The sequence below is a fragment of the Artibeus jamaicensis genome, unplaced genomic scaffold (genome assembly GCF_021234435.1).
Source record: "Artibeus jamaicensis isolate MK-2021 breed Jamaican fruit bat unplaced genomic scaffold, CSHL_Jam_final scaffold_474, whole genome shotgun sequence".
In the NCBI taxonomy this organism is placed as follows: Eukaryota; Metazoa; Chordata; class Mammalia; order Chiroptera; family Phyllostomidae; genus Artibeus; species Artibeus jamaicensis.
In genome coordinates, this window is record NW_026522046.1 from 17,900,119 (window position 1) to 17,923,630 (window position 23,512).

The 23,512-nt window shown below is 39.3% G+C and overlaps 1 protein-coding gene across 5 annotated transcripts; it reads left to right on the top strand.

Annotated features, from left to right (window-relative positions):
* The first annotated feature begins 625 nt into the window (after nt 1-625).
* Nucleotides 626-18,515, top strand: LRRC34 (leucine rich repeat containing 34). 5 transcript variants are annotated; one of them, XM_053657550.1, is made up of 11 exons: nt 626-766; nt 3,553-3,673; nt 4,739-4,803; nt 4,955-5,019; nt 5,971-6,054; nt 8,931-9,059; nt 11,627-11,722; nt 15,672-15,826; nt 16,371-16,526; nt 17,118-17,244; nt 18,188-18,515. In XM_053657550.1, the coding sequence occupies exons 1-11, from the start codon at nt 658-660 to the stop codon at nt 18,389-18,391; spliced, it is 1,311 nt and encodes a 436-aa protein (XP_053513525.1). In that variant the 5' UTR covers nt 626-657; the 3' UTR covers nt 18,392-18,515. The 5 variants fall into 5 exon arrangements, with proteins under 5 accessions (XP_053513525.1, XP_053513523.1, XP_053513527.1 ...); XM_053657548.1 differs by having other exon boundaries at nt 4,739-4,857; nt 18,188-18,513; XM_053657552.1 differs by lacking the exon at nt 15,672-15,826 and adding an exon at nt 12,111-12,220 and having other exon boundaries at nt 4,739-4,857; nt 16,461-16,526; nt 18,188-18,512.
* The last annotated feature ends 4,997 nt before the right edge of the window (nt 18,516-23,512 follow it).

Genomic DNA, 23,512 nt, shown 5'->3' on the forward strand with positions numbered 1-23,512 from the left:
CCCTGCCTGTTCCCCCCACTCTCTGTACTCATCTGGGCGGCCCCAAGCAGCTGCACGTCCCCAGCACATCTCAAGCACGCACCAAGCAGTTCCGCTTCTGGCAGATTCGCTCCACCAGTCAGGATGTTACCCTCTCCAAGAAGCCCTTCCTGATGCTCCCAAACCCTCTACAAGACTGATCTACATGTCCCTTTTATGCTCCCTTAGCTCCGCGTCCTGCCCTGCCCGTCCTGGCCTCCGCAAGTGTGTGTACACTTTGAGGAGGGGACTGTGTCATAATCATCTTTGTAATCCCCGCCCAGCCCAACGGCAGTGCCCCCTAAACCTGGAAAACCTCTCCCCGCAAAGTTGCCGGAAGCCCATCATCGGTGTGTCTTTAACCCCTGGGGGTAGAGACGGTGATCTGGACAGAGCGAGGTGACCAAGGAGCCTCCTCAGCATGGGCAGTCACTGCCTGCCTAGTCAGGCCGCATGGTTCTAGTGCCTACTGGCAGGGGAACCCAGCCAGCTCGACCCGGCGCGCTGCTCGGGGTCGCGCGGCTTGTCCGAGCACCGCCCCACGCACCCCGCTGCGCCGCAAAGCACGCCGGGGCCGGGCGCAGGCGCGCGCGGTCGTCAAGACAACGCTGCCGCCGCCACCTGCCGGGTGGGAGGAGAATGTGGCACAACAAGGAGAAGACCACCGAGGCCAGGACCCCATTACCCCCTCAGGCCCCCATGACGAGCCGTACTCCTACTCCGGCTAGAGCCGAGGCGGTCGGCAGCGGTAAGAAATAGGTATCCTTCATCACGGGGAACGCGCAAGGGGCGGGGCAGCTTGAACTGCGGGGTTGCACCTGCCCAGTACTGAGCCCGCCGCGGCCCGGGGCTGCTTGGTGGGAGGGGGCTTCGGAAACCCCGACTGCGGCGGGAACTTGGGGGATCCTCCAAACGCGGATGGGGGGGGCCTCAGGCCCCCACGGCGGGTCTGCCCTTCGCGCCATAGATTGTCCTAAAGGAAGGTGTATTGTCAGTCTGTCGCTTTGCTCTTAATCTCTGGGCGGGAGGTGGCGGGGGTGATGACTAGGTGCTCTTCTCGGGCCCCTTGTTTGTGGAAGCGCCAGAGAGCAAGGCCCAGGTGGATGAGAGACTCTTGAGACCGTTCTGATGTTGCACCTGTATGCCACCTACGTTTTGAATATTTATGCGTCCATGAATCATTTTTAGCAGAGTAAGCACGCTCCCTCCCTCTCAAAGTTTACATTTTGGATGCTTGTTTTAAAACCTGTGCTTGTTCGTTTGGAACTGTGCTGGAAGTCTTAACATGAGACAGGCATTGTTATGCTCTGACTTGAGCATAAAATGGAAATTTAAGGTCTAGAATTTAAGTAACTTGTTAAAACTAGGTCGGCATCTAAGTCTGACTGCCCTTGGCCCTTGAGTTTCCCAGTGCTTGGCTGTTCAGAATAGGAGGGCCGGAACCACCTCCAAACGAGGTCTTTCTCTAGAAATTCTAAAATGTGCTGCTAAGTGAAAATTGTTTGGAATTCAATGCTTAGGCGAGGATGAAAAGTGAAATTTAGGTTAGATTCCTGACATTTTCCTGCGTAGCTGGTTATTCCTAGTTTTTGCTTTACAGTTTGAGGACTGATTTATTATTTTTCTTGTACAGTATAGGAAATAAATTATTAGTGCCATAAAATCCTGATTTATTATTTTTCTTGTACAGTATAGGAAATAAATTATTAGTGCCATAAAACACCACAAAGGGGAATTTTAAATGAAAGATAGTAGCAAAAATATATAACAGATGTTTAAATGCTTTAAATCCATGGCCAGTTAATTAAATAAATGTATTTGTTATTTTAGATTCCTTTATTCACACACACACACACACACACACACACAAACCAAATGAGTTTAAGTCTGACACATTTCTTCATGACCTGGGTGTGGTACAGCTAGCTGAGGGCAGGCATGACCCTCAGGGCAATCCTCTCCAACTACTAAGAAAGCAGTAGCCACAAGGGAGGAAAGAAGCCCAGTGGGAGCTCAGCGCCAACATGCAAATCTGTTTGAGATCTCCTTGCTTTGTTTCCTGTCCAGGATATGAATAACATTTTCTAGTTGCATGTGAACAGTGGTCACGTGTGTCCAGGCAATGGAACATTTTTATCCTTCCCTCCAGGCTCAACAACTTGGAGAATCTTCGTGTACCGGAGTGTTTTAAATGTCCTGAGAAGTGTAGGTTAGGTTCTGTTTGGCTTTCTCTAATTCAGCACTTTTCAAACTTATTTGACCATAAAACCCATTGTAATTAGAATGTCTTGATTAATCATCAATGTCTTGAATAATCATTCTGCAGAACATAGTTTAGGAAATACTGTTCTCAAATACAATTTAAATAAAGGAAAATTTCTTAAAATAGGTGAAGGATTTCTTATGTACATCCATCCACAAGACAGAGATTATGCTGACATTAAACATTTTTGGAGAATGTCTAATAACGAAGGAAAGCCATTCACAATATGTTAATTGAAAACAAAAGGATATAGAACTATACTTAAATGTTCCAATTTTGTTTAAAAATACAAGTAAAAAAGCTCTGGCTGGTGTATCTTAGCGGATTGAGCATGGGCCTGTGACCCAAAGGGTTGCTGGTTCGATTCCCAGTCAGGGCACATGCCTGGGTGGCAGGCCAGGTCCCCAGTTTGGGGGGTGCATGAGAGGCAACCACACACTGGTGTTTCTCTCCCTCTCTTTCTCCTTTCCTTCCCCTCTCTCTAGATGCTTTTAAAGTAATATCCAAAACACTAAGACCATATGGGAAGGTGTAGGCATAACAGAGGAATATCTCAACTACTGCTTTGTTTCTGTCTTTATTAAGGACTGAGCAGGGTGGGGGTGGGGGGAATCACCTATAGAAAGAAGAACTGAAAGACGGGGTAGGTGAAGAGCTTCTTTCTATGAGTCTGACCTCCATGTAGCATTCAGAACTGATAGAGCTTTGTTCAAAGACGCCATCAACTTGCATGTTGTGAGGGTATCCAGGAAGCCTAAGGGACTTGGTGATTTTTCAGATCCCTTTCGAATTTGGATCCTCTGATAAAACTGTCTATTTGAAGCCATCATAAGAAACCTGGAGTTACCTTAACCCAGTATGGCAGAGTGGAAAGCAGCTTTGGAGTCCGTTTGATTCTCTACTCTGCCCTTATTAACTGCATGACTTGGGACAAAATATTCCGTTCCTCTGATAGCATTTTCCTCAGCTATCGGCCCTGGTACCTGTGGAGGTTAGTTCTCTCCTTTCATGTCGCTGTCAAGTCAGCGTTTGCCCCCCTCCGGGGGCGTTTCTATGGCCCCGGTTTTCCAGACAGCATTTGTATTCTCTCCTATCCCTAACATCTATTTCTTTCCTTTTTCTGTGTTCTTAATTCTTTCTCCTTTTCTTCCCCACCCAAGTCTACACACATACATTCATATCTTTGAAAGAAGTGTAATTTTTTGGAGGGGGGCTCCTGGGATAATTTATAGATGATGAAGGGTAATAATAATGCATTTATTTTTCAAAAGCTCCAGAACCTGTTGGCAGTCTCCAGAACCATTATCATAATCTGTGTATGGAAAAGTTCCAGAAAATTAACCCTTTTCTATTGCATACACTCCAAGGAGTGGATGAAGAAATCAAAAAGGGGTAAGGAAAGCAAATACCTGATTATATCAATAATATTCCCTGATACTCATCTGTGTGAAAACCCTGGAATGCTGAGTGGACTCAAAGCCATTTGCACATGCCTGGTAAAATGGGCAGGCCTCTTGATTCAGAGGGGTAGTTGACTGACACTGTCCATGGGCCTCAGAGGTAGTGTGTGTAGTCTGCTGGGAACAGCACCAGACCAGCAGGCTCCGAATCTGGGTTCCAGATATACCCCTGACTCCTGCGAGCTTGGTTTGTTTATACAAATCATTGAAGTTCTTCAGTGTTGTCATAGATCAAGTGGGGAGACTTTTGTGTGTGTGAGAGAGAAATTATTGGGTTGGCCAAAAGGTCTATTTAGTTTTTTCTGTAAAATAAGAGATACATTTTTCATTTCTACCAAAAACTGTATTGATTTGGATATTTTCAGTATGTTGGCTGTCTCCCGCTATTGGCTTCTAGTGGGTAGAGACCAGTGGCGTTGCTAAATCTTCCAATGCTTGAAACAGCCCCACAGCAAAGAATTATTTGGCCAGAATGTCAGTAGTGCCAAGAAACTTCAAAAACCACTTTGACACATTCAATCAGTCACAGCACCTTCTCCACACACTGCACAATTTTTTTTTTGCATTTCAGTTGTGTTTTTACCTTTCTTGAAATAATAAAGCATAATAGCCAGAAATGTTGCATATTTTCTTCCATCCTCAATATTAAAATGCTGCACAAGAATTCACCAGTTTTGATAAGTTATTTTTAAAATGCACACTGATATGACAGCTGTCACAACCTAACAACATTGATTTGAATGAAGTTAAAGACAACTAAGCACTGCTAGAGCCATCGTATGGGGAAAAAACTAAATGGACTTTTTGGCCAACCCAGTAGGTTATATAGTATATATTAGAGTGTTGTGGAAAATTTAGTAGTCTTAGGTTACTTGGTGTAAATTTATATCGTGGTACATGTGTGGTTCTGATAAATACTGTTCATGATGTTACTATGTACATGTGAAGAAAAAATACTTTTATTTCTTTACTGAGTTTCTGATTTGTATTTTAACAGATTGACAGGAATCACATTAAACATTGCTGGTAACAGTCACTCAGTTCCAGTGGAAAGAGTCACAGGTGAACATTTTTGGATTCTTTCCAAAATTTTAGAGAAGAATCTTTCTATTAATGGTATGTCTCCTTAAAGATCATTACTCATGCATTTATTTTCCTGACTTTAAGTATTCATTATTAGGAATATCAGCTTCTGTTCATCTGTGTTCTTCAGGTTTGGATGTTAGATATAACCTCATAAGTGATGTTGGTGCATACTATGCTGCAAGACTGCTTCAGGTATTGTTTTACTACAAAACATTTTATGTCTTTTTCTTTCTTCCGGAGGCCAATTAAGAACCAGTCCTTTCTTTGGAATGTGCAGGGTTCGAGCACGCTAAGCATGCTAAATTAGCCCTTTATTGCAGAGTCACTTTGGAGACACTCAAACCGAAATGCTGCATATGGTTGCATTTTACCTAAAAAAGACAGTGGGATCCCCTAGTTAGAGAAGGTGCACTTGGAAAAAAAGGCCTGTTTCAGCCTCACATCAGCACATATGTGTGTGCCTCTATTCTTAGTTAAAATAAAAGACTTAAAGCAGCATATATAATTTTTTATTCTTCTTTTACATGGGCTTTTTAATTTTATGACTGCTTATCCCAACCTCATCTTCTAAAAGTGCTTTTAATGAATTTAAAATGGCACACAATGTAAGGGCAGAGTGAAAAAAGGTGAAGAGATGTTATTCTCAGCAATCACTTTCAAATCAAAGTGCTACAGAATCATCAAAATCTTAGTTCTGTTTACTGTGAAACTGCCAAGTGTAATAGCACACACAAAACACTAGTTTTGCAAAATGTCAGTTCCTGACTGCGGTATATTTACAATGCTTGGAATCTATTGGAAAACACATTGTGCATTTGGCCTCAGCAGAGCTGGTAACTGGAGCTCCTGAGTCATCCACAGACTTGTGCGTTACAGTTAAACACATGGCGCACATCCACAGTTTGAATCATTGGTCCGAGCTGAGGATAGTCTTTTTCTTTTACTTATGTTGCAATTATAATTGTGTTTAAATGAGAATACTGATCCTTCCCTTAATTGTAGTTTCTTTTGCTGGACTTTCAGATTTTCTGATTTCTAAATCTTTTCTTTGGAGGTAAACACTTTTACTTAAGTAAAGCAGCTTGTATATTATTGACTTCTAATAACACATGTGTAATGGCATCTTTTCTCTCCTTATTATAGAAACAACACAGTCTCATTTACTTAAACCTCATGTTTAACGATATTGGGCCCAAAGGTGGAGAACTGATTGCTAAAGCACTACATGTAAGTACTTAGGTGCCTCAGTCTAACACTGGGTGTGGGATTTTTAACTTCTCATGTCTTGGAACCAACAGAATCAAATATTAATGTGATTTACATTATTTTAATATTGCGGGAATGTATATTTTTTATTACACTTCAATTTACTAAAGTGTGAACATTATATGAGCACTTTTGAACTCATTTAAAAATAAGTAGCTTAAAATATAATTCACACACATAAAATTTACCCTTTTAAAGTGTTCAGTTTTTTTCAGTCACAGAGTGGTGCCACGGTCACAGAGTGCTGCCACGGTCACCACTGTGGCCACTTTCAGAACACGGTCGTCCCAAGAAGCCCTGTTCCCAGTAGCCGCCCGTGTCCATCCCTCTCTCCCTACCCACCAGCCCCCGACCTGCTTGCCCTCTGCAGATTGCCTGTTCTGGACGGTTTATATAAATGGAATCACACAATACGTGGCCTTTTGTGATTGGCATGGTGTTTTCAAGGTTTATTATTTTTATTGCCAAGTGATATTCCATCGTATGGTTATATCACATTTTGTTCATCTGCCTGCTGATGGACATCCGGGTTTCCATTTTTGTCTCTAATGAATAATGTTACTATGGATGTTTGTGCACATTTTGTGTGCACTCATTTTTATTTTTTGTGGATATTTACCTACGATTGGAATTGCTGGACCATTTAATATTTTGAGGAACTGTCAGACTCTTCCAAAGTGGCTGTCCCTTTTTACAGTTTCACCGCCAGTGTATGAATGTTCCGATTTCTCCCCATCCTCACCAGCATTTGTTACCACCTTCCTGATTTCAGCCACCCCGGGGAGTATGAGGAGGTTCCGTGGTTGTTCTGAGTTACATTTCTCTAATAAATAGTGGCGCCGAGCCCCTTCACCTGGTACTATGTGTGCTTTTTAGCTATTTGTGCGTCTTCTTTGGAGGAATATTTATTTGAATTCTTTGCCCATTTTAAAATTGGATTGTTTGTCCTTTTGAGTTGCACAAGTTCTTTATATATTCTGGATACAAAATCAAATAAATATCAAATATTTATCAAATAAATATTTTGCAAGTATTTTTTCATTCTGTAGTTTGCCTTTTCACTTCCTTAATGGCGTCCTTGAAGGACAATCTTTTTAAATTTTGATTAAGTTTATCCATTTTTCTTCATGTTGTTTGTACTTTTGGTGTTACATCTAAGAAGGCTTTGCCTAACTCAGTAACAAATATTTATACTTATTTTCTTCTAACAGTATTATGTTCCAGCTTTTTCTTTTGGTTCTTTGATCCATTTTGAGTTGAGTTTTGCTGTGTGATCGGAGCTGGAGTCTGACTTCATTCAACTGCCTGTGGACAAACCCAGTTGTTCCAGTGCAGTTTGTTAGACTGTCCTTCTGCCCCTGAATTTTCCTGCCACCCTTGTGGGAAATCAGTTGATTATAAACGTGAGGGTTTATTTCTGTACTCTCTATTCTGTTATTTTAATCCATCTGCCTGTCCTTGGGCCACGTCCACATTGTCCTGACTACTGTAGTATTGTAGTAAGCTTTGAACTCCACAGCTGTGACCTCTTTGTTCCTTTTTCAAGACCATGTTGGCTCTTCTGGGTCCCTTGCATTTTCAAATGAATTTCAAGATCAGTTTTTGAATTTCTGCAAGAGAAGCAGCTGGGATTTTGAGAAAAATTGCTTTAAAACTTCAGATTAATTTGGGGAGTATTGCCATCTTTACGATATTAAGTCTTCTGATCCGTGACTTGGGGATGCTTCCATTTATTTAGGTCTTTAGTTTCTTTCAGTGATGCTGTGTAGTTTCCAATATGAAAGTCTTGGCCTTCTTTTGTTAAATTTGTTCTTTTTGATGCTATTGTAGATGGAGTTGTCTTAATTTCACTTTTGGATTGTTCACTGCTAGTGGGTAGAAGTACAGCTGCGTTTTACATATTGATGTGGTGGCCTGCAGCCCGGCTGCGCTGGTTTATTCTATCAGACTTTCGTGTGAATGTGGGTTCCTTAGGGTTTTCTACTTGTAAGATGATACCGTGTGCAGACGGATAACATTACTTACTTCTTTTCCAATTTGGATGCCTTTTTGTTGTTGTTGTTTCTTTTTTCTTGCCTCGTGGCCCTGACTAGAATCTTCAGTACGATGTTAAGAGTTGCTGAGTGGACATCTTTGCCTTCTCCCTGCTCCCTGCTCTAGGGGAGTTTGAATTACTTTTAAAGATAATTGTTTGCACTTACGTGTCCCGATATTTGTATTTATTCACTGGGACAATGAAATATCTGTAATTTTCTTTGTGGAAGATCTAGCCAAAGAGTGAAATGAGAGAAGGCATTAAACTTTGCAAATGCCTGAGAACTGTATCTTTAAAAGTAACGCAGTTAAGTGGTACGTGATGGGCACAGGGTCTCTTTGGGAGTGACAGCGGTGCTTGGAACCGGCGGAGATCAAGGTTGCACAATGCTAGAAGCCAGTGAGTTGGTCACTTCTGCATGGTTAATTTTGTGTTATGTGAAGTTCACCCCAGTAACAAAGTGGTATAGTTTTCTTAGAAGATAAATTTATAATTTTCCAATGAAAGGAGAGTATATTAAAAGTCTCCTTCACTTAATGGGTCATTGTTTGGCAGCTACTTCCTTGGCATTTTCTCTGCTAAACTATTAAACTAGATTTTTATCTATTGTGGAAAATTGAATAAAAAAATATTACCTTTAAGAAACACATCCTCTTCTGTCTCCACGAAAAACCGATGAGTCAAAAAGGAAGAAGGACTCAGACGTGTGGTGAGTGCAGCAGGGAGGGGCATAAGGGGACTAAATGGTAATGGAAAATTACAACAAAAAACCTAACCAAGGCTTGATTGTTTTCCTTTTCAGAAAAATACAACTCTGAAATACCTAAGAATGACTGGAAACAAGGTCGAAAATGAAGGTGGGATGTTTTTTGCTGCTATGCTACAAATTAATTTGTCCTTAGAGAAGTTAGATCTGGGCGATTGCGATCTGGTGAGTACATTGGTCATGAGGAGGTCACCCAGGCAATGATCATTTTCCCTGGGAACTGGAACAGAGACCAGCTACACAACACCATTATAAATGATTAGCCGGGGTGGGGGGGGGAGCAGGGCAGGGGAGGGAAAGAAGGGGGAGAGACTGGTCAAAGAACATGTATGAATGGCCCGCAGACTTGGACAACAGTGTGGGAACTGACTGGGGAAGCGGGGTTGGGGGTGGGATGGGCAAAGGGGGAAAATTGGCACAACTGTAATAGAATAACAGTTAAAAGTGGTTAGAAAAAGAAAAATCAGTATGGTTTTGAAGGTAGAATTGGTTGAGCATTCAGTTTCTTAAGTATGTGTGGAAAAAGTAAACTTTCCTAAAAAACTACCGGAAATTATGATTATTCTATCTATGAAACTATAGATGTAATGATATTATAATGATATTTTTGAAAAGAAAAAAACGGCTTGCCTTGCCCCTAATGTCTAATAGAGAATATCAGAGAGAAAGTTGCTTCTTCTTGACATGATAGTGCTCACTTAGTAAAAAGATTGTAGTAAATAACATCACAGGAGAATTCCCAGCATCATAAAGATTTTACTACACTTCCATCCATAACCCTTCTTAACCTGTATGGGATTTTTAAAAGAAAAAGACTGTGTTCAGTTTAATTAAACAAATAACTACTTTATTAGTGTAATTTACATATTTTACTTTTGAAAAAAACTGGGAGTGAGTGTGGTTACATTGTAGCGCAAACACCTGAAGCGATGACGCCAAAGCTGCTCTGGGCCTCCACATGCCCTGGCAACGAGAAGCCTGTGTTTTTTGCGTGTCTTGAAATTCCAGGCTTCATTTTCTCAATGTGCTTTTAAACCAGACCTTGAGGCCTAATGTTGGGAACCTGTTGTGCAAGGACATGGAAACAGGAAGATGGTCCAGGAGGCTCTTTGGGGTAGTAGGTTCTGGGGCTTAAAAAGTAGTGTGTGCAGCCAGCTAGAAAGCATTAACTCACCGTGTACCTTCTGCACACACCAGCCACGACCCTCGATTCCTGTGAGGATATAGGAGTGTGTTGGATATGCCCTCTGCCCTTATAAAGCTTCTGTTTAGTTGGGAAAATATCAATAAACAGAAAAAAATGCTATGAAGTCAGTACTCTTGACGGTGGGGAGGAGGTAATTTGCATAATAGGATCGTGGCCTAAGACCTAAGGAAGCAACATTTAGGAGTCAGGAAGGATGAGAAAAACCTGCATTGGAGAGGGTCCATCTAGAACATTCCAGGCAGGGAGTCCGATACACAGACCCTGACAGTGCTTCTCCAAGTGTGGTATAGGTAGTATTACTGATACAGATTGAGGTAATTTTAGTACACAGGTACATATTTTGTAGGTGTTTTCTATTTACTTCAAGGGATTATGGTTTTCCATTCATAGCAGTGATATAGTGTTTTAAAATAAAGTGAAAAATTGAGTTGACTTATGCAAAACCTAGAATTAGGTAAATAGTAAAATGATGTTTAGATATGGCAAAAAAATCACTTGGGTGGCACATGAGTGATGAGATAACAAGTCTGGCAGGTTTTGAGAACTGCAAAGCCAGTGGCTGGACAGCGGGAGTCAGAACAGCGCCTCACAGTGAAGGTGGAACGGTTCGCAGCAGCCACGTTCAGTGACGGTTGTGTGGGCTATGGGTGTGGGTCATGGGAAGAAGAGGGGATTTTATTACAAACACAAATCATGTGAAGCCCTTAAGTTGATGTGGTCTAACTGGTGCTTTCCAAAGATCATTCTGGTTTCTCTGTGGGGAATTGGAGGCTGGCGAGAGGAGAAACCCACTGCCCACGTAGGAAGTTACTGCAGGAGTCCCCCTGGGCGCTGAGGACTGGGGGTGGGGGGTAGCCACTGAGGTGAACTAATCTGAGACTCTTTTAGAGACAGAATTTGGAAGGCTTACTGGTTCACTGGATGGGAGGGTAGCAGGACTGTGGAGTGAGAGGAGGCCCAGGTTTTATGGCATAACTGCCAGGTGTGTGGGGTGGTTCCGTCACTGAGATGGGGAGGACGAGGCCCACCCAGTAGAAATGGAGGCCTGTGGAGGGTGAAGATGCCATTAGGACCCCTACCCCGCCACGCACACACTAAAAGTATGAGTGTGAATACAAAAGAATGCTCGCACAAGGATGTCTGTCCTCAGTAGGACAGAGCCCCAACTGGGGCCCGTGTGTGTGTGTGTGTGTGTGTGTGTGTGTGTGTGTGTGTGTGTGTGTGTGTGTGTCTGAGGTCTGCGCCAGGTAGAACCTTGAGTGCTCTGGCGCAGACCGAGGCAGACGCCCTAGAAGTGGGTACTGCGACGCCCCATGCGTGTCGACCGCAGGTGTCAGGGCAGGGTGCAGAGAGCGTGACAGTCCACTTCTGAATCTGGTCAACCTAGAATTCGAGGAGCAGGAAAGGCTTAAACTTTTTAAAAGCACAATTTGATTTATCAGATTTGATTACTAATCTTGAAATATTTATTTATAGGGAAATTATATACTTTGCCAGTTTCCTTAATGAATTCACCTGTTTTTAGGGAATGCAAAGTGTGATAGCATTTTCTACAGCTCTGACTCAAAACCAAACAATTAAAGGAATAAACCTAAACCGACCTATACTGTATGGTGAACAGGTATGTATTCCAAATGGTGGCAGTTATTACCACATGTGAATGAAACCAAGGTACTACTTAATAAATGATATGGCAAGGTTCACAAATGCATGGTATTTTTAGAATTGTAAACTGTTTACAAAAAAGAAACTTTAAAGGAAAATTATTAATTCTGGATAACAATTTAAAACTAAATATGTTTTAAGCTTGCTTATTTAAGCCTATAACATGCCATTTTTTCCTTCATAAACTCAAATTCTTACTCCGCCTCTGTGAGAGGCAGAGTAGTTACAATGAAAGAATAAAAGATTAAAAATGTTAAAGGCTATGTCATAAGCCAAGCGTGAACTGTTTCGTTTTGTCATGTTTAAATCATGAGTAATAACGGCAAATGTTGTGTGAATGGCAGGCCAGGAAGTCTGGACTTGACCCTGTAGGCAAGCTGCATCTTGGAGACAGAAAGATGAGTAAAAACGTGGTTCCTACTCTCAAAGCTTCTCCTTGCTCCTTAACATCTTCGTAGGTGGCTTTCCTCTCTTATCAGTTGTAAAAAGCTAGAGAATAAGAATTCATTGCATTATTGATGTAAACAAAAACATTATCTACCAAAATAATGTTCAAAGCACTTTATATAGCCTTTAAATTAATCTCTCCCTGTTCTCCATTAGTATGAGTCATTGAGAATTAACCATATTTTTGGTCAATTTTTTTCATATGCATTCTTTGCCTACATGGATCTCTCCTTTGAATTACCTCTGCACTCTTCTGTATCAAAATTTTGGGAATTTTACATGTTAATTGCTTCATATACATAAATCTAATCTGTTTAACAAGACATTCAGAGTCCTCAAATACAAGCACCCTTCTTTAAAGGCCAGCAAGGTACCTGCCTCAAAGTAAGGATTCAGTAAATTGCTTCATTCGTGATTTATTTAGTTAATATTTGAATGCAGCCCTACATCAGAGACAGTGCTGAGTGTTAGGGATAAGAAGTCAAACAAAGCACATAGCTGTTTGTCTTCAAAGAGCTTTCCCTGTCCATGGAGTGAGATCAAGTTTCGAGGGTGACATGCTCAGGGTGCCTTGGGAGCATGAGGAAGGGGGACAAGAGGGAGCTGGGGAGGCTCTCAGATTGAGGACATGACAAATATGAAGGCTAAACATTTTCTGGATTAAAGTCCCAAGGAAATAAATGTTAAACTGTATGAAATCACATTAGAAGCACAAATTCTCATTCAAATATGTTGACAGATGTTATTCATTGCTCCCAAATCCGCCCGAGAAGAGTTATTACAAGCCCAGGGCTCTTTCTCTGGCCCAGGCCCTTGCTCTCAGGCTAGAGCTTCAGCTAAATAAACTCTAGGCTGCCTTCTCTGCCTCTGCCGGACAGCCCACTGTTACCGGCTACCCTCTTACACGCTTGTGGAGCAGAATCCTCTTCTGCCTCCTCCTGCTTTGCAGTTCTGAATTGTAAGCCTGCAAAATTACTGTTTTAAAGTTTTATTTTTCGTTATTTGGGGAGCTTGGAAAAATATCGATGCCAGGCATCACCCTAGACAAATTAAATCAACAAACTCAGTGAATGGGGCTAAAAAAAAACCACGCTTTACTATTTCTGACACTAGTTTTCTCTGTCAAACTTCTCGACCTAAAAATGTGATTAAGGTGTAAAACACAATTTTTTGAAAGTTTTTTATTTTGATGGTTCAAGTACAGTTTTCTACCCTTTACCCCCATCCCAGCCCACCCCCGCCCAGCCCTCCCCTCCTCCCTCCTGTCTCCACCCCTCCTCCCTGTTATTGTCCATGTGTCCTTTATACTAGTTCCTGCACTTCCCCCCTTCCCCTGAAATTCCCTCCCCTCTCCCCTCTGTTCCCTGTCAGCCTGTTCTCAAAACACAAATATTTTTGAGTATGTCCTCCATTGCAGACACCATCCTGAGCAGTACTGCATTTCCTGAGTGATTAGTTTGCATTTGTTAAGATCAGAGAGTGCAGCTTCCCCTTGGGTATATGTTATCATTGTCAAAGCAATAATTTAAACAAACCAGATGCAGGATTATAGAGTATTGAACAGTGATAAATGCTTTGTACTTTTCTATAGAACTCATTTCATGTAGGTACTTTCATTCCGTGTGGGAAGTATAATTTCACTTAGTTTACAGAAAAGGAAACATGAAATAATTTGCTCGGTCATATAGCTAGCAAAAGGCAAATCTAGCATCTGGACAGTTTTATTATAAAGCACATGTACAATCTACTATTGCTGTGCAGTTTTTAACTTTTAAAGTTTGTCATAGCCCTGGCTGGTGTGGCTCAGTGGATTGAGTGCTGGCCTGTGAACCAAAGACTTGCTGGTTTGATTCCCAGTTGGGGCACATTCCTGGGTTGCTGGCCAAAGCGACCACACATTGATGTTTCTCTCACTCTCTTTCCCTCTAAAAATAAATTTAAAAAATTATTTTGAAGTTTGTCTTAAAAGTGCTTTCTGGAAGCCTGTCCAGACAGTATCCATCCATGTACATGGAGACATTTATTGAAGAAGATACAACATTGTACACAGAACAATGATGCCTCAGTTCCCTTCAAAGTAGGCACCTTGAGACCTCACACAGTTCTACCAATTGCTGTTAGCTGCCCCATCGTACTTTCCTGAATCTCATCAATAGTCTGAAAGCTCTTCCCCTTTTAAAGGTGATTTTAGTTTTGGAAAAAGCCAGAAAAAGCCGGAAAAAGTTTCATAAAAAAGCTCTGTAGGAGATGTGATGCATGAGTGGATGTGTTGTTGTGATGAAGCTGTTAATCACCAGTTGCCCATAGCTGTGGCCCTCTGAATTATTCAAAAAATTTCCATGGAGGAATGTTCAAGCTTAACGCAAAATTTGTTTCTCTTCTTGCTCAGTCCTTTTGAATGTGACAGCCACACAGTGCACACGCTCACTCAATGTTGTCTACTGCCCCCACTGACTAGTACAGTGAAGTCATCATTGTTCACACATGTGCATTTCAGTCCACTCTCTTTAGCTGCTGGGTTACATTGATGTCGGCACAAACTGTTCTCATTATGTTAACAATGGCTGGACTTTTTCTGGACAGAACTCATATGGTTATCTATCTTTGTGATCAGCATTTCCAGTGACTCTAAAACTTACTGCAAATACAAGAATCATGCAAGAGGACCATGAGATACTTTGGCCCATTCATTTAAAAGCACATTTTTTATTTTGTTAAAAATTTGAAGTGCTTGGTATTCAAATCCTCATTTGAGGTTATATACCTTTTGCCTGGGAGCAACTAGATTTGAGGATTAAAAAAAAAATGTCTTCCAGTGACCAGAAAACAAGAGTAAAACATATTTAGACATTGGGATGATTATAAATGGGAGGAATCAGATATATCAGTTGGTTAAAATGAGTATTTTAAAATAGATTCAAGACTGGGAAATGCCTTTGTATCTTGCCTACTGTGAAGCATGAGTTTAGAGTTTAGAAACGTGGAAGATCAAGAACAGTTTAGAGACCCTTTAGAGGGGACAGCAGTAAGGGAGCTTATACGCTCAATACATCCTGGGGCCGATTGTTTTTTTTTTCCTTCTGAAATGATTATTTCTGGTAACAGTTATGATTTTTTAACTAGCCTCTTACATTACTTAGTCATTGCATTTTACAAGTGCCTGCTGCCTGTCTCTAAGACCGTGAACATACCATATGTGGCAAAAACGGTAAAGATTATCATGGCAAAAATGGCTTTTTAAGAAAAAGCCAGGCCAAACAAAATGCAAGTTGTAGACTGTCTTAACTGATGTAATCTTTTTAAAAAGCTTTTAAAAATAGGAGAAATAGACAGAAAACTGTACTTGAAAAATAAAATTAAAAAAACCAATACATCTAAAAAAAATTTAGCATATGTTCAGAGCAAACACGTACTATTTCAAAATTCTACTTTAGAAAAATGATTGTACCTGTTTTTAGGAAGAGTCCACAGTTCACCTAGGCCACATGTTAAAAGAAAACCACTGCCTTGTGGAACTGTACATGAGTAAGCATGACGTAAGAAACTCTGGCCTCAAGCAGCTGAGTGATGCACTGTATCTGAACAAAAGCCTGCGCTACCTTGATATCAGCTGGTAGGTGATGACTGCGATTCAGAAGTTAAGACATGGGAATAATCTACGTAAATATTCATGGTATGTAGGATATTTTATTCCAAAGATTAGAAAACACAACCATTGTTATCAACCTTTTATCCTAAGCTTTAGAATTTAGTTTATACTGTATGGTAAACTTTCATTAGTTTATTTTTGGAAATTGAGTGATTAAAAATAAATGTTTACTAACTAGTATTGTTTATCATTATGTTTTTTAAAAGATTTTATTTTTAGAGAAAGAGGAAGGGAAGGAGAAAGAGAGGGAGAAAAACATCCATGTGTGAGAGAAACACTGATTGGTTGCCTCTCATACATGCCCTGACCAGGGACTAACCCACAACCCAGGCTTGTGCCCTGATCTGGAATTGAAATGGTGGCCTTGCAGTTTGCAGTTTGCAGGATGACACCCAACGAACTGAGCCACACTGGTCAGGGCACTTTATAACAGTTTTTAAGCATGTTATCTTTATGAATAAAATACTTCATATGTTCAAATATAACTACGTATGTTTTCCTTTTACAGCAATAAAATAACTCGTGATGGAATCATTTCTTTGGCCGATGTCCTGAAAAGCAACACTACCTTGGAAGTAATAGATCTTTCTTTTAACAGAATAGAAAATGTAGGAGCACAGAAACTCAGTGAAACTCTTGCTTCACACAACAGAAGTCTTAAAGCGTTAGTATGGTTTTATATTTAACCAGAATAACAGAAAAATTTAAATGTAACCTCAAAGCACTTAAGATTCATGATGAAATATGTAAACTCATTTTCTAAAGTGACCTAATATTAAGCTTAAACATTTCAGTTTTTTCTATTTTTGAAAAGTACTCGTAAAATAAGATTGATTTTAGTTATGATTGCTTAAAATTAATGAGAAAATTCTTACTGCTTATATTTAGTCTGAATTCTAACAAAAACCATAATTATTCATATTGGTCAACTAAAAATAAAGAAGGAATAAAAAAATTTGGTGACTTTATCTTGAAAAATAATCTGTAATCCATCCCCAAACGTTTACTGAATAGTAAAACCATTTCCAAAATGTAGGTAGCCCTACTAGGTACATGCAGCATACAATTAGAAAACTATGTCTCCCGGATATTAGGAATTACATGGTCAATATTTTGACTATTACACTAAACATATTTTAAGGATAATGCTACGACTTTACACAATAACATGTTTGTAATAAATGTTGTTGCTAACTTACTCATTCTTTTAATGGAAATACTGGTTTCTATGTTATTACTTTTTGTTTTCCCCAAGGTTGTCAGTAGTCAGCAATAGCATAGAGGGAGAAGGACTTGTTGCACTTTCACAATCGATGAAAACAAACACCACACTCTCTAATATCTACATTTGGGGAAACAAATTTGATGAGGCTACATGTGTGGTAAGTTTGTTTCTTGACTGAAGGTGTATTTCTTGGGGACTTCTCTGTAACATCAGACATTATAATTATTTACACCATTACAAGTGCATTAGGAATGATTACAAAGTAGAGTGAGACATTTGTTTTGATACATTTAACATTAAGTCCTAAAAATTGGCTACTGGAAATTTTAGGGTTGAAATAGCAAAAGATATCAAACTACATATAAATGTAAGGTCATATACTACAACCTGAGTTTAGAACTAATGAAAAGCTAAAGCAGAAGGCAACTAGACTTTTAAATCTTTTACTGTAATAATTTTTGCCTTTCTCTACAATTGCAAACTTACTGACAAACCATTTGACCGTATTTGTATGACACCCTTACACAGACACCAATGATCCATGAGATATACGAGGTAATTTCTACAATGAAGAAATACTTAGGCAGCCAGCCAGGTCAGCATCTAATACTGTGGGGATTACTCTCTTAGCCTAAATCTGTAGATTCGCTTCAGCGGCTTCACGAACTCCACATAGTTGTATGACAAAATCTGCACTTGCTCACTTTCCTGAGAAGTGGATTCCTCACTGGCATCAGATCTGCAAGGACCTATACAGTAGCTACCCCACCCGCCTCACTGAACCACCTCTGTGGGATTTGAAAATCTTGACCGTGGCATCTTTGGTCCATACAATTGGTAATACAGAGAATTGTTAACTCTGGTAGTCATTTTTAAAAAGTGCCTAATATATTACAAATTTTACATAATTATAATTTCATTGTGTGAAATTAAATGAATAAAAACCTAACCACAGTACCTGGAAAATATTAAGACTCAGCAGTGTTACTCAGAATATTTATTGATACACTGAAAATTAGCACAACTAATTTGCTTAAGCACTATACAGTGAACAAACTATTATCTTAATGATATAGTTTCTCTTTTCTTAAAAATCTTAGGCATATTCCGACTTAATTCAAACGGGCCGTCTAAAACCAGACAATACAGATGTGGAGCCGTATGTGGTGGATGGACATGCGTACCTTGCAGAAGTCTCCAATGGCCTTAAAAAGTACTATTACTGGACACCAACTTATGGAGATGCTTGCAGCCTCTCATCTAATGCAGGTTTTAGTATTGTGCCAGTAGGTAAACAGCTGTGAAAGAAGGCTCTTAAATGTTCATACATTTGTCCTATTACATTCACAGATTAGTATTTTATTAATCTGCCTATTAACTTTCATAAATTAGAACAAGTTACTTTTGTCAAATACATAAAAGATATATTAAACTTTGTATGACTATGCATTATGAAAAAGCTGACTAGTGTAATTTTTAAAAGAAATTTGATGAAACAGGGACTAAAATTTTAACCCTAGAGAATCAAGGAACTAAACTATTTTTATAAAGAAAAATATAACCAAGCGTAAAATAGCAATGAAGCCAAGTCATTAGAGGTGTGCTAATTGCAAGTTGACATGAAGGGGCAGAACAGTTTCAGGTGGCAGATACTTAGGGAGTGGAATTGCAAAGGGTTAGGGGTTGAAGTATTTTATATGTCTTATTTAGGTACTACAGATGGGTGTTGATAGAATCTCACAAATAAAGGCAAGTATATATAAATATAAATATAAACATTTACAAATACATGTATCTTTCCAAACAAGTCACTGCTGCCAATGAGCTTTTTAAGATAGTTTCGGAGGGTGCCAGTAAAATTTTAAATGATTTAATGGTAAATAATGGTAAATAATCTGTCCAGAGTTAATTAGCATAGTTTGTCAAACTACAGATACTAATCAGCATTGTGTAAAGTGTGGCCCATCAGAATCCCTGGGGCAAATGTTTAAAATACATTTAGATTATTAAAAGAGACCTACTGAATCAGAATTTCTAGGCAGTCTGTGAAATCTATATTTTTACAATCCAGGTTACCTTTAATCTCACTATAGTTTAAGAACCAATGATCTGGTTTTCTCATTCTTCAAATTTTTGTTTTTTAAAAAATACAGACATACTTCTTTTAAATGGAAGCATAACAATCATACAGAAAAGTACAAAAATCGTAAGTGAACAGCAAGATGAATCATCACAAAGCTCGCCACCTATGCTAACCATGACAGATGGACAGCAAATGCCACAAGCCTCCCCGATGCTCCTCCAACCCCCTTCCCATAGATTCCACTATCCTGACTCCTCACAGCAGAACAGTTTTGGCTGTTTTGATAGTATATAAATGGAATCAAACAGTACATATGTTTTTGTATCTGACTTTGGTTGCTCAGCATTAGTGATTCACTTATATTACATAACAGTAGTCCATCTTTTACTGCTTTGAAATACTCTATAATATGCTGGGCTTTAGAGGAATCTACAGCATTCTGGAAAGATTGCCTCTCAGCTGTGACAGTCACATCCAAGTAAACCTTAGTAACACAGCTTGCTTTTCCAGGCCTCTCTGTTCCTGTGTGCTATTGTAGGGGTCCCACAAGTCCCCATATTCTCCCTCCCAAGAGGGGACTCAGGAGACAGAACTGCAGAAGTCTCCAAAGTTCTCTTCACCTAAGAGGACCAAGATGAGGCCAGTCTAGCCAAGAACTACTGTTTTATCCAGGACAGGAAAAACCTGAGCACCTATTTCATAAGCTGTTGCTTAGTGTGTCAGAGGCCAGGAAGATGCCCAAGAATGGAAGAGCTGAAGACACTGACTGCCTCAATGCCACTGTGTCATGTGAGCCCCCTCCTCCATATACTGGACACCATTTTGGAGAGAAGACAAGGGCAGAAAATAAGATAACAATGTTCTAAGAGTTTAAGCATTATTTAAAGATATTATAAGGCTAGGTTTTAAAGTGGTTAGGACTAAGTTATTTTCCCAGATCTCCCACTGGTGGGGGGTCAAGAGGAAGGACAGGTGAGTCCTGTAGGAAACTCTACTTCTGCACATGTGAAGCGTGATGTGCAAATCTGCACCCGTGTATGTGTTTTAATGGAAGTTTCCTTCCATGTTCCTCTTAGCAGTCCTTTAACATCTGGCTGATACACAGCCTTGTATCACAGTGCTGCAAATTACTTAATGCTTATTTTACAATGCCTCAAATTTAAGCAAAAAAGCAAGAAACAGTGATTTATACTTTTTAGATATTTGATAAAATAATGATCTTGTTTGTGGCACACGATCTGCTTTTCAAACTACTATTTATGTCTTATCTACTACTCAAACCATATCCACCTGGCTTCTGCTCCCAGTCACCCAACCCCATGTTGTCTGTGACTGGCAACCATTTTAACTTCCGTGTACCATGTGACCAACACAAAGCCACTCGTCTTTGTGAAACTTGCACCACCGTTTTTCTGTTAATCACTTTCCATCTCCTTCTCTGTCTTTTGCTCATTCTTTAAAAGCATTTCCCCAAGATTTTGTCCTCATCCTTTGTTCTTCTGTACCATCTCCCAGGGCTGCCTTAGTCATTTCTATCACAATAATTATTGGCCTTATTCTGCAAGATCTGTATCTCTAGTTTTAACTTCTGGGTCTCAGGCCCCATTTCCAACTACTGCTAGATGGTTTCACATGGATACCTCACCACCCATCAAATTCAGTACACCCAAAATAGTCTTATCACACATAAATGTCCTTAGTATCACCATTTCAATCTAAGGATCAAAACTTAGGAGTCTGTAAGTTGGGCTGTATAACTGCAAGGAACAGAAGCTGACCCAAGCCTAAGAAAACGGGGATTTACTGTAAGGATGTAACAGGCAAAAGTATCACTGGCACCCAGGGACAGGGAAATGAAGCATAGCTGTGCCACCTGCAGAATGGGACTGAAAAGCTAGAAACCCAGGCCACTAAGTTTGGTTCTAAAAACCTATTTTTCCCCCTGGCTCTGCTCTACAGATCAACTTTCTCTACTGTTTCCTTTAGACTTTGGCTTGCTTCACCAACTGTGGGCTACTTGTAAATGATCTTTTCATTTACGTGTCTGCATAATAGCCTCAGCATTTCATAGAAAGAACCAGTTCAGTCTGGCCTAAGAATTGTTTCTCCCCAGTAAGGTGTCGGGTCAGCTGTGGTGGTAAGTATGGAATCATGTGGTACAAATGTGGCTATCCAAACCCCACCCTTCAGCACTCACCTTGCAGTTCAGTGTGTGAGAACGTGGGTTATAAACCTGGCTGTTGAATCCCATTCCTTCAGCACAGGCTAAGGGTTGAGGACTATGGCAGGTAAGATGGTGTAAGTACAGACCGTGTCTACAGGACATGTCTTAGACGTCTGTCTCATTTCATACTTGCTCCCCATTCTGCCTCTGTCAGCTGTGCGAAACTTGCTCCCATCAGCCATCTCGTTTGCAGATCCAGGGGTGCAATGGTCCTTTCTCTGTTCATTCAATTCTCATTGACTGCTCAGCATTTCCTTTCTTGCCTTCCTCCCCTGTAGTACTCAACATTCTAATTTATTCTATTGCTATTATGTATTATCTAACTTTCAAGCATTTGAAATAGTAGCCAGATATTTTAATTCAAATATCTGTTCACATCCACAGTGTTTATTTTAGTCTATTCTTCTAGAAATGGGATAACCTATTTCTCATGATTACTTAATTCCTTAAACAAACATACCAAATCTCACCTGAATGAATAGGAATAGGGTTTGCAGAAGATGAATAAATCATATATTGTTTCAAGAACTTAATACTCTTAATAAGTAAATCTCAATACTGTTCATAAATGAGTAAAAATGTAGAATTCACAGTATTGTATTAAAATACAATTTCTTTTTACTCAGTGGTATTTCTAGCTAAGTTCTACAAAATCTCTGAAAAAGATGGAAAGTTATATCAACAGTTTCATTTATAAATGCTTCCCAAAGGAAGAACATAAAGAAATATGTAGGATAATAGTTCTCAGTGGGGCTTTGCCAGCAGGTATGTCCCGAAGATTCCATACGCCTAAGCTGGGGTGGGGGGTTTGGATATCATTATTCTATAAAGATGTTTTCGATACGAATCAAGTGTTAGAACCATTATTCTTGGATATTTAGAAATACAAATACATGTCTTTACATGAGTATGTTTCAACTATGCATTTGCACAATTTCTGTAGAATTAAAACATACAGAAAAGTGACAAACTATTGTTGCAACAGAATAGAAGCTTTTCTTTTGGAAAGAAAAACAATTTTCTAAAATTTGTCTCTTAAATCCTTCTATGAATTTAAACACAAAACAAGTACCATTTAAAAACAGCAAAAATCATTTTTATATAAGCTATTGTTTCTTTTTGAAAAGTCTAATCTCTATCAATACAGTAAGAAAAATCTAATACAAATATAAAACAAAATTTAGAAAATAATTTGTTTCTCAATATGATCTTCACCATCCCAAAGACTTTCAAAATACTTAAATAATTTACAGACCCTTCTTAGCACACTGTATGATAATATATTTAAAGATGAACTGAACTAAAATGATAATCATGTTAGAATGATACTGGATATAACTAAAATATATGCACATCAGGGTAAAAAAACAATGGTATTATGAGAATGACAAGACAGTAACTTCAGTTTTCAATCTTCGTTTACTTGTCATTCTGGAAGAGCATCAAGCCATCCCAATTTAAAATAAAAATTATTTAAGAAGCAGATAATGTCATGAAAAAAAGCACAGCAAATCAATCACACCCCCACTCTTTAGTCCAGTAAGACTGAAAATAATAAATGTGAAGGTATTTTTTTTAATCTATGCAAAGGCAGAATGCTAATACCATATTAGAGAAAATTTGGTACTTTCTGCCTTCACAGAATTACGACATCACTATGGTGTTTTTAAAAGAACTTTTGTTCATTAGATGCTTAGGTTAATGAAGATGTCAATTAAATATAACCTCTCCATTTCAGGAGACTTCTTTAAAAAACTGAGTCTTTAAATTTTCTTTAAAATATTTGCATTCCAATAAATTCCTATTGTATTTAAGCCAAAACAGATTAGTTGAACATTTTATAATTCTATAGGTTGTAAACTCAGTATATTAATATACATGCATAATTAGATTTCTTAGATAAATAATTAAGTGCTATGTTTCATGGAAATACAAGGCAATATTTCAAACTCTATTCAATTAAGTCAATCCCACTGGTAGCAATTTATTGTGAAAATCCTGAGTATGCTGTGAAATGGTGACAGTTTCTACAGTTTACAAGAATTACGTAGTTTTATTATACCCTCTAGTTGGTTCCTATGACCCGGACCCCAGAAAAAATACAATTAATGAAATCAA

Bases quoted from the DNA above. Each gene is read 5' to 3' on its own strand.
- LRRC34 (XM_053657548.1), top strand. From the start codon at position 658: ATGTGGCACAACAAGGAGAAGACCACCGAGGCCAGGACCCCATTACCC. The intron at 4,858-4,954 runs GTATGTCTCCTT...TGTGTTCTTCAG, and splicing joins GAAGAATCTTTCTATTAATG to GTTTGGATGTTAGATATAAC. The intron at 11,723-15,671 runs GTATGTATTCCA...ACCTGTTTTTAG, and splicing joins CTATACTGTATGGTGAACAG to GAAGAGTCCACAGTTCACCT.